This window comes from Triticum urartu, chromosome 6A, assembly GCF_056163025.1.
Source record: "Triticum urartu cultivar PI428250 chromosome 6A, HENAU_Tu73, whole genome shotgun sequence".
NCBI lineage: Eukaryota > Viridiplantae > Streptophyta > Magnoliopsida > Poales > Poaceae > Triticum > Triticum urartu.
In genome coordinates, this window is record NC_141878.1 from 275,827,780 (window position 1) to 275,839,055 (window position 11,276).

General features: G+C 45.3%; 1 protein-coding gene across 3 annotated transcripts; it reads left to right on the forward strand.

Moving 5' to 3' along the window:
* The first annotated feature begins 589 nt into the window (after positions 1–589).
* Positions 590–10,942, forward strand: LOC125513081 (transcription factor E2FA-like). 3 transcript variants are annotated; one of them, XM_048678129.2, is made up of 14 exons: positions 590–911; positions 2,417–2,597; positions 2,703–2,759; positions 8,011–8,096; positions 8,181–8,269; positions 8,370–8,421; positions 8,552–8,604; positions 8,709–8,759; positions 8,829–8,877; positions 9,000–9,065; positions 9,155–9,231; positions 9,307–9,535; positions 9,812–9,878; positions 9,995–10,942. In XM_048678129.2, exons 1-14 carry the CDS (start codon positions 696–698, stop codon positions 10,093–10,095), a joined length of 1,374 nt encoding a protein of 457 aa, XP_048534086.1. In that variant the 5' UTR covers positions 590–695; the 3' UTR covers positions 10,096–10,942. The 3 variants fall into 3 exon arrangements, with proteins under 3 accessions (XP_048534086.1, XP_048534087.1, XP_048534085.1); XM_048678130.2 differs by having other exon boundaries at positions 8,579–8,604; positions 9,992–10,942; XM_048678128.2 differs by having other exon boundaries at positions 591–911; positions 9,992–10,942.
* The last annotated feature ends 334 nt before the right edge of the window (positions 10,943–11,276 follow it).

Consider the following 11,276-nt stretch of genomic DNA (forward strand, 5'->3'; position numbering starts at 1 on the left):
TTTTATTTAAAAGATAAAATACTTTTAAGTCTGACAAACAAAAAAAAAATCCATCGATGTCATCTGTTTGATGATCTGTCGGTTTGTTTGACGTGGGAAAATAAATAATAATAAAAGCGTTTGGACCATGTCATTTCATATCACATGTGTGACACTTATCATTTGAGAAAAAAATACTCCTTCTGTTGAAATGAATGTATCTAGATGTATTTTTATTCTAGATACATCTATTTTCATCCATTTATGCGACAAGTAATTCTGAAATAATAAACATGGAAGGGCAAAATTGAGGAAGAAGGAGATCGTCCTGATGCGTGGTGTTGCGGACGGAAGTGGCCCATTCGAAATTCAGCCTGCTTAATGGGTTCCCTCCATATCCAACCCCGATACCCCCAAACGCCTAGTACTTAATTTCCCTCCCTCCTTCCCTCGTTTTCTGCTCACTTCCCTCGTTTTCTGCTCTCTTTCTCTTTCGGCCCCCCCCCCCCCCCCCCCCATTCCCCCCCCTTCCCACCTCCCTAACCCCACCCACCTACCCGCCGCCGCCGCCGCCGCCACGGGAACCCTATCTCCGGCGAGCCCCCCCCCCCCCCCCCCCCCCCCCCCCGATGCCCTCCTGCCTTCTCTGAAGCCGAAGACGCCCATCGCTCCCGGGAGTCGGGGGTCCCGCAGCGCGCGATCGCGAGATCGGGCTTATGTCGGGGGGCGGCAGGCCGCCGGCTGCGCAGAAAATCCTGCAGTCGCTGCGCCCGCCCCCGGTGTTCTCCACGCCGTCGCGGCCTCCCTTCGCCTCACCCGACGACTACCACCGCTTTCATGCGCCGACTACCCCTTCTGCCACTGGCTCCGGCGGCATCGGCTCCGGTGGTGTTGGCGGCGATATTGATGAGGGGCTTGTTATCCGGACGCAGGTGAGATACTTCTGCTCCACAACGAGATCTCGATTTATTCGTTTCTCCTTCTAATTTTTTGCGGGTGTTGCTGAGCTTGTGTGTGATTTGAGCTGTTTTTGTAGACACCAAATGTTTCTGAGCTTGCGGGTTTTGTTGGGTGTATGTGCTGATATGAGTGTATCTGAAGGATCCACTTGCAGATTCCTTATTTTTTTCTCAATTTCTTGTCCTCCCCAAAGTTGTCTCTGTTTTCGGAAGCTTGAATGCCCAGTGCCTACAATTGTTTACATGTTAGATAAACATGGACTATGTTAATTGTGTGACGTGGATCGACAAAATAAATATTCATGTCATGTTGTCGTGCCACAGCAAGAATTGGAATGGTGGGTAAGTTTCATGTCAATTCTTCAATGGTACAAAGAGGAAGAGTTCTGTCACCTGTACATGTTGCCTGCAGCGAGGTCCTGAATAAACAGATACTTAGGCAACATATGGTAATAATATATAGCCTCATTAGTACTTGCCAACTGTTTCCGCATGACATGGCTGGCAGTAAGAATTGGTTGAACCGCAATTTATATGTATTTTTGCTCTGCAAAAACTCCTTTGAGCTCGAACAGAAATGATTTATCGGTTTATGTTGGTATGTATGTTTTGGGTTCAACCCTTCTCTGCAGCCTGTATGGTGGATGAAACATGTGTGTCTAGCACCTTGAACAGTTTAAGAATAATATAATATCATCAACTGAACAAGTTTCAGCAAGTAACAGTGAAGAGCAGCTGAGTTCCATTTGCCGCTTATACCTGATTCTGTGCAAGCTCGAACTACCAGATGAGTGCAACTGTTGAAGACATGCATAATGCTCTGATAGGGAGATAATTATCATGTAGTACAATATAAGATCGGTTTTCAAGCTTCAAGCTATGTTAGCTTGAAAAACAATCTTATATTGTGCAACGGAGGGTGTACATTTTATTGCCCTCAACTGAATAAAGATAGGTCAAAGCTTCAACTAGTCATAGGCTACACTGTTCAAATGGTTTATAAATACTCTGAATCTAATGAACTAATTTGGTGTAGGATTATCACACAACGTAGGCAACTATTTTGGCTGTCATTGCTGTTGAATAATTCTTATGCTGGTATCTTTTATCCTAATTGTTTGCTGCAAATACATACGAGCTGTTTACTCGTTTCGCAATACACTTACGTTTCCACATGCGATTTCTGTCATTGCAATACCACTGCACAAAGTTGTCTCTATGTGGATTCTAAGTGTATTAAATTAGGTTCAATTGTGCAATAAAATGATATAGTGCCACTATGGAGATGCCAGTTGCTCCTAGTTCTTTGTGTGTCTTCTAGGTTACATCCAGGAATTATGCTGTCAGGTCATTGGATTTTGTATGTGATTGAGCTGATGCATTTTCTCCAAAATCTGAAATAGTTAATGATAGACATCCTTGCCAGACGTCAGCTAGTCTGTCTTACCATCATATAACACAAGTCCCCTCTTCTGCAGCTAAAAAGAAAAGCCACACGCGAAGAAAATAATGCGGCTGAGTCGAGTGACTGTATGATTGTCACCACTGGAGTTACTGGCAATCCGCTACTCACCCCAGTGTCTGGAAAAGCTGTTAAGAATTCTAAATCAAAGACTAAGAACAATAAAGCTGGGCCTCAGACACCTACGCCAAATGTTGGTAAGTGAAAACTTCTTGAGTGCCATTTGCTCTGAAGTCCAAACTCTTTTTTGCCTATTTATTCAGGCAGCAAAAGATTAAACATGCACATCTTTTCATGTACAGGCTCACCACTCAATCCATCAACTCCTGCTGGTACTTGCCGCTATGACAGTTCGTTAGGTGATGACAATACTCTCCGTCTATATGATTTTTGTTTTAGGATGAGATGTTACAATTCAGCATTCTGGAAGAACTCGAATTTCTAGTTACTCTAGGCAGCTATGGTAAAGTAAATACTCTGCACATTGGCTTGCTTTTTTTATCGGGGTTAAATCCCTTCTTATAGGAGAACTAACTTGCCCATCAAGGCAAAACTAAACTGAGTACAATCTGGACTCTTTCTCTCTATCTAATCAGACTATGAAGTTTTTAGCTAATTAGATTTGACCCTACAGCTATAAGTCTGGCCCCACATAACATCACTCCCCTTCTCGAAAAACAGCTCGCCCTCGAGCTGGAAGGAGGGAAAAACGAGCAGCGAACTCGTCAAACGGCTCCCAGGTTGTGTCATCTTCAGAAGTACCCACCATTGGACTAAGACCTGCTTGACACCATTACGTAGGCTTCCACGAAGAACTTTGGCAGGGGCAGGCGTGACATGACCATGCTCAATCTCAGGCAACACAAGAGTTGTGCCAGAGGGGGGTGGAGGGGGGGGGGGGGATCCCTGTGGAACTTCTTGAACAGGCTGATATGGTGCACTTCTAGTGAATGTGTACCAACAGGGAGGGCATGTTTGTACCCGACTGAGCCGATGTGCTCAAGTACCTGAAATGGCCTGTAGAAACGCGGTGCCAACTTGCCCTGCTGGTAGAGATGCTGCCGGCCGATGCTGAAGGAGAAGGCATGTCCACTCGCTGGTGTCAAAGGAGAGCTCTTGATGCCTACTGTCATAGTAGTGCTTGGACCTTTGGACTGTTGTTGGGTCTGAAGTAGATGCTCACACACATCGTGGAGGAAAGAATCACGATCCTGAAGGGCTGTGTCAACAGCTGCCACTTGGGAATTGTCAGGACTAGAGTCACAGAGACAAGGTGGAGAATGCCCATAAACTACTTCAAAAGATGTAGCACGTTGTGAGGAGTTGTGTGATGTATTATAGCAGTATTCTGCCCACGAAAACTACTTCAGCCTGCGACGCGGTTGATCTCCTGTTAAGCAACAGAGATACATGGCAATGACCTTGTTGACCACCTCAGTTTGTTCATCGGACTGCGGATGGAAAACTGAACTCATGTGTAGCCGAACACAGGACAATTTGAACAATTCCTGCCAAAAAGCGCGGGTGAACATAGGATCTTGGTCGCTCACAATTGACTGTGGAAGACCATGAAGGTGTACAATTCCCTCAAAGAACGCGCGTGCCAATGAACTAGCGGTATAGGGATGTTGCAGCGGGATGAAGTGTGCATACTTGGAGGAGCGATCGATGACGGAGAGAATCACAGACATGCAATGCATGCACGGCAGGGCCTCCACGAAATCCATGGAGATATCCTCTCACGTAGAGGAGGGAACCATCAAGGACTCAAGTAGGACAGCAGGGTGAAGGGTCTCCGTCTTGTTGCGCTGGTACATGGAACAAGTACGCACCAGATCAGCTACTAGGTGACGATCACACAACACATGGAAGTCAGCGCAAAGGCGATGTAGTGTCTTTTGCACACCCTCATGAGCCGTGCTGGTGTGCTTGAGGATTGCAACCAATGTCAGGGACGTCTCCAGAATATGTACTCGACTTCCATGGAGGATCAAGTTGTCCGCACAACTCCATTGGGTCGCTAGCTTGCCTGCTAAGATGCTGTCACACATGGCTAAGAGCTTCAGGGCGATGTTGATCTCGTCCTGTAGATCGTCGAAGATGGAAAACAGCGGCAGTGACAAAGCACAAATTGTTGGAGAGCGTTGGTTTCACGGCTGGACAAGGCGTCAGCGACAATGTTCAGGCAGCCTGGCCGGTATTGAACAGTGAAATAAAATCTGAACAACTTGCTGGCCTGTTGGTGCTGCAGAATCGTCTAGAGTCGCTGGTCGAGGAGGAACTTCAGGCTGTAGTGGTCGGTGCAAACGGTGAAAGTGTGACCCCACAGGTATGGGTGCCAATGGCGGACAATCTGAACCAGGCTTATGAGCTCCTGCTCATATCTAGTCAGTTTAGCATGGCGAGGGGCAATGTGGCGGCTGAAGAAGGCTAGGGGACCAACGCCTTGATGCAGGACCACACCGAATCATGTCCCTGAGGCGTTGCATTCAATGATGAAGCGGTTGTTAAAGTTGGGCATGTGCAACACTGCACCTTTGCTGATGTCGCACTTGAGCTCTTGAAAGGTGGGCTCAGCTTCGACACACTAGCGGAAGATGTCCTTGGTGAGTAGGTGCGTGAGATGTGCGATGATCAGTCCAAAGTCCTTGATGAACTTGTTGCTGAGAAAACCGCACAAGGCCCAAACTGAACATGGAGTCGGCCAACTATTGCACGCACCTTGTCTACGTCCATCGCAGCAGAGATGATATGGCCTAGGTCAGCCACACTTGTGGTGCTGAATGTGCACTTGCTTTGCTTGAGGAAAAGGACACGTTTGCCGCAAGAGTTGAAAGACAACACCAAGGTGGCGTAGGTGCTCATAGGTGCTTTCATTGTGATGAGCTATAAATCAGTATGTCATAACAAAATGAGGACGATGTGACAAATGAAGGGTTGCAAGATCTCGTTCATGAGAGCCTGGAAAGTTGCTGGTGTGTTGGTTAAGCCAAAAGGCATAACCAATTCATAGTGGCCATCATTAGTGCGGAAGGCTGTCTTGGCGAAATCATTTGGGTGCATGTGCACCTAATGATACCCCGAGCGCAGATCAAGCTTGGTGAAGAGCCTAGCACCATGGAGTTCATTGAGCAACTTGTCAACCACCAAGATGGGAAGTTTATCTTTGACAGTCTGCTCATTCAAAGCCTAGTAGTCGACATAAAATTGCCAGGAGCCATCATGTTTTTTGACGAGAAGGACAGGTGAAGAAAAAACGGAGTCGCTGGTGCAGATAAGGCCTTGGTGAAGCATATTGGCACATTGTCACTTGAGCTCGTCTTTGTGCAACCGCACATACCGGTATGGGCACACGACAACAGGGGTGGCGTTGGGAAGCAGACGAATGCGGTGGTCTTGGGTCCTGGCCGGTGGGAGCGTCGTAGTAGAGGTGGACGAACTCGTTGAGCATATCATCCATGGGTCCCGAATCCTGTCTCAAAAGTGTATGCACGACCCTCCCGGGAGGGGGGGGGCACGTGACATGGGTGCTGTGGAGGTGGAAGGATACGTGAAAACGATGGAAGTCCCAAAAAATGGGCCCAAACTTCCGGAGTCAGTCGACACCAAGAATGGTGTCGAAGCTGCCGAGCAGAATGGTGAAACAGTCCTTGCGGAATGTCAAGCCTTCAATATGCAGTGGAATGTCAAGCCTTCAATATGCAGTGGAATGTCATAGGTAGAGTCCTGAATTGGCGACCTGATCACCGTTGGCCACCATCATACGGAGGACGGGGTCTACCTCCGGAGTAAGGCTGGTAGGCAGTAGAGCACTAGAGTCGATCAAGTTGTGTCAAGCCTGTATCTAGCAAGGCAGTGAATGTCGTGTCCTTGATGCAGACACACAACTGCATTATGTCCATCGTGTGAAGGCTCCAAAGGCCGGTGATGGCACGAGACTGGGGGGTGGGGGACTTTGATCCATCCTTGTCGCAAAGGTCATGTGGAGCGAAGTCGTCAACCTCGATGAAGAAAAGCTTGGCGCACCGGTGGCCCGGGACATAAGGCTCATCACAGTTGTAGCAGATGTCTCACGACGCCGTTCGGCAAACTCGGCTGGAGTGAGATGGAGAAGTGCTGGTGGTGCCGGGGTAGCTGATGCCGGAGTTGGGGCAGGGGCAATACAAGGCGCCGCTACACGAGTCCAAGGAGGCTGTGGCTGTGGCGCCGAAGAAGGTGCACGATGGTGCCGCTCATTCGCCTTGGCGAAGGCAATACCGGAGTGGAGGTCAATGGCCGCTGAAGCTCGCCGTCTTGGCAAAGGCCCTCAGGCAAGCTTGTGGTGTGCTGGAACTACTGCTGGGCTGGCGAAAAAAGCTCACTGTTACGGCAGAGAAGTGCCATGAACTTGCTGCTGTAGTCAACAACCGAGGGGGTGATGATAGGCGGGCAAATGTGTGAAGAGATGGCCCGAACTTGAGGTGGCAAGCCTCCTTGAACCGCTCCCATGTTGGTATGCCATAGTCACGCTCCAACTACAAGTACCAAAATTTAGCGTCGCCCTGCTGTCCAAACTTTGTCAACCTCGTGTGTGCGCTGACCCTGGAAAAGTTGGTCGCACCGGTTGAGCCAACCGAGGGGGTCGATGGAGCCATCATACGTGGGGAAATCCAGTTTGTGGAAGCGAGGACCGAACTAGAGCAAGAGCCAACATGAGTATAAGGGCATGGTGGGACGGAAGTTAGAGGCGAGGCATTATTTTGTAGGCTGGGTCGAGGGCGGCTTCCAGGCATTAAAGGGGTTGCTGCTGGGTAGGTTGAGGGAGGAACATGGTACTGTGGTGGCAGCAGCTGGTGGTACGCGGGATAAGCGGTGTGGCTTGGGTTGGGGCACAGGCTGGAAGCAATCTGGGTGGAGGTGGTGGGTGGGCAGGACGTGCCTCATGGTGGGCTGAGAGCGCGCAGTGAAGTCGTGCTGGTCTGGCCTGCGGGTGTGCCAGAGAAGACCCTGCCATCGCCAGGCCCTGCGCTGGGGTAGAGACGGGCGCCCCAAAGAATCCACTGTAGCCACCAGAGCTGAGGAAAGCGAGTGCTTGATCCTCCGTGCTGTGGGCCACAAAAGCTTTGAGTTGATCAGAGATTTCTGTGATCTGGGCTACGGCGTCGGTGTTGAGGACCTCGTCCCCAGGCATCTTAAATGTATCTAATACCAAAATTGGAAGAAATCAAATTTATAATTACTCTAGGCAGCTATTGTAAAGAAAATGCTCTGAATTGACTTGCTTTATTCACCAGATTAAGTCCCTTCTTATAGGCGGACTTACTTGGCCATCAAGCCAAAACCAAACCGATTACAATCTGGACTCTCTCTCTCTCTCTCTCTAAACGGACTCTGAAGCTTTTAACTAATTAAATTCTGACTCAAACTGAAGGCTAAGGGAAACCGAGTCTCCCTGCTATTTGCGCTTCCTATGGTGGCTCTGCTGTATTGTTGTGGGCCCTACGGCTATAAGTCTGACCCCACATTCATATGTATCTTGCAGACTTGGATCTTCCAGGATTTGGTTACATCTTAATTTGTGTTCCATGTTACTGTGCACTGTTACTTATATCTACCCTGATCCATCTTCAGGACTTCTGACAAAGAAGTTCATCAATTTGCTGAAGCAAGCTGAGGATGGCATTCTAGATTTGAATAATGCTGCAGAAACACTAGAGGTCACATACACACTGTTATCACTGCAGCTGATACTTAATTGCTTCCAATTGATACAAATTTCACATATTTTTCCTACTATTCAGGTTCAAAAGCGACGCATATATGACATCACAAATGTCCTCGAAGGAATTGGTCTTATAGAAAAGACACTTAAAAACAGAATTCGTTGGAAGTAATGCTATTTTCCTTTCTTGAACTTGTCTTCCTTCATTTAGGCTTATTTCTTTACCACTTGGTGTGTTATATAAAGCTAATCTCACATAACATTACAGGGGCTTGGATGATTCAGGAGTGGAATTAGATAATGGCCTTTCAGGTTTGCAGGTATCTGTTCATGTGAATTTATTATTCCTACTGAAATTGACATATTAATTCTACGCGCACCTGAATACTTTGTTTGAGATATATTATGATAAGGATATCAAGCTCAGTATTGTATAACCTATTCTTTCAGACAGAAGTTGAAAATCTTAATTTGCAGGAGCAAGCCTTAGATGAGCGTATAAGGTTGGTAGTGTTGCAAACAACAAACTTCAAATTCTGGGCTTCTCTACAAAACATACAATCTGAGCATGATATAACCTGGAATCTTGTTTTTTTTTTTTTTGCAGTGATATGCGCGAAAAGCTAAGGGGGTTAACGGAAGATGAGAACAGTCAAAGGTAATTGTATTTCTTGTGTTGCGTCAATGTTGAATGATGTATAAAACCTGACTTTCATTTGTCCATTAGATGGCTCTATGTGACGGAAGATGATATCAAGGGATTACCCTGCTTTCAGGTCTGCTACTCTACTTACATGGGTGAACAATGTCACACGTTAGTTGTTATCATTTGCAGTTGACTTTACAGTATTTCTACAGCAGTGATTCTGTATGTTAACATGTATTTCGGGCTTTTCAGAATGAAACTCTAATTGCAATAAAAGCTCCTCATGGTACTACACTTGAAGTACCTGATCCTGATGAGGTAGGATTAGTAAAATTAGTGGAGATTTGCACACACAAATGGTTTTGTGGACTGATTAATGACTTCTTGTGTATCTGCTCCCTATACAGGCTGGTGATTATCTCCAGAGGAGATACAGAATCGTATTAAGAAGTACCCTGGGTCCAATAGATGTTTACTTAGTTAGGTAATGCTGCATTCCTGTAGTGGAGCTAAATATTTGTACTGAATTTTACCTGATCAGAACCTGTTGTATTTTTAGTCAATTTGACGATGGATTTGAGAATTTGGGTGGTGCTGCAACACCTCCAAGGCATACAAATGTCCCAAAACCTGGACCTTGTGAAGACTTACATGCAACAAACGCTACACAAAGCAGCAAATCAATCAATGTGGAATATAATATTCAGCACAGGCAGAATACTCCACAAGATCCTAGTTCTTCAAATGATTATGGAGGGATGACAAGGATAATCCCTTCAGATGTTAATGTAAGTCCGGTTTTCTAGTTTATTTTTGAAAATTTCTCCTGTATCATAAAATTCAAATAAAATGTTACAACATTATGCATGACTGTACAAACTTTTGTTCTGCTCTTTCTGTTAACCTTTTTTGTCCCTTGAACTCTCACATGCAAATCCTATTTGTAAAACTAACTATTAAGTTTGCAGAAGCATACAGTAAGTTTTTCTCTATAGTAATACTCCTCTTGTGCAAAGATATCAAAAATGATCATGACGGAACTATAATGCTACACAATTTTGCAGACTGATGCTGATTACTGGCTCCTAACAGAGGGTGATGTTAGTATTACTGACATGTGGGAAACAGCACGTATCCTTTGTTTGATCATTCATTAAACCTTATTAGGCTATTCACTAATGTTTGAAATATATACATGCTAAGTAGTGATTATTTCAACTTGAAGTTCTTAACATGGAAAATAGCAGAAGTGCAGTGGGACACCGCTGTGTTTTTACCTGAAGATGTTAGCATCCCACATGCACATCATAGTCCGCGGATGCAGGTTCCAAGCATGGATCAACCATAAGGTCATGGTGGTGAAAACTTGACATATGGAATTCCTGGAGTGCTGTTTCAGAAAATACTGATTTCAAAATGGAAAGATCAGGGCAGCAAGTTCAGACTGATCACCGTTCTGAATTTGCTGTTTGTTATGGAGACGATTGGTGCCAACTAACTTATCAGTCTGCTGCCTTGTTTGTTCTGGCATCTGTCCTTCAGTTGAAAAGGCGCCCATGTGCATATTGCACCTTGAATTCGGGCTGCTATGCACATTCGGTATCTGCTTTATTTCTCTAACTGAGTATATTTTGCAAGGCAATAGTGGCTCTGTAGCTCTCTTGGGAATTAATACGAATCTTTTTGAGCAAAAACAGTAGGGAAGTCCCCTGTTGTGACTCTTTCATTATATAAATGGAGTTTATACAAAGGGGTAATACAAGTGGAGTTGGGTGAGACAAGGGCATGTCACAAATGATCTAACCAAGATTGCATGCCCTCCACCAAACTATGTTTAGCTCTCTTTATGATTAAACCAAAATGTTCATTGAAGCTAATGTCACTGAAGCCTAATACCCAGCAATAAGAGCTTCCTAGTAGCACATGATGTCCAATCTGTTTCTAGCTTCAGTAAGCATCTTAAGCAGTTCCAATTCCGGTTTCCATTCAATCTTTAGGGACAACCAGAAGTTTTAACTGAATTCATAGCTGAAGAAGATATGAAGCAAATCTTCATTGGTCTCTTCAGTACACACATGTACTGTCATCAATATGTATGTTTTTTTCTGGTTATGAGGTCTCTGGTGTTTAAATTTGTCATAAATTAGGAGGTAGAAGAAAAATTCTGATTTAAAAGAGATGAAGATTTCCATATCCATCTAAATGGAGCCGGGGCTGGTGGTCGGCCTCCAATCATCTCATTATATGCCTTTTTGTTTTTTTAATATGCCTTTTTGGTGGAATGAGCTTGAAAGAACCATATATCCATGTCAGTGGTGGATCCAGGATTTAAAGATACTTGGGGCGGACTTTTTAAAAGAAACAAAAAAAATCGAAGCCATGATATAATCAAGTAACACAATCAATAAAATTAAATTGTCAATTGTGCATTCAGGCAACATGATCAACACAATTAATTATTCAAAATAGTTTCATTCTCAAGAACTAGAGAAAGAAACATAACACAATTTTTTTTTAGTAAAGTCTAAC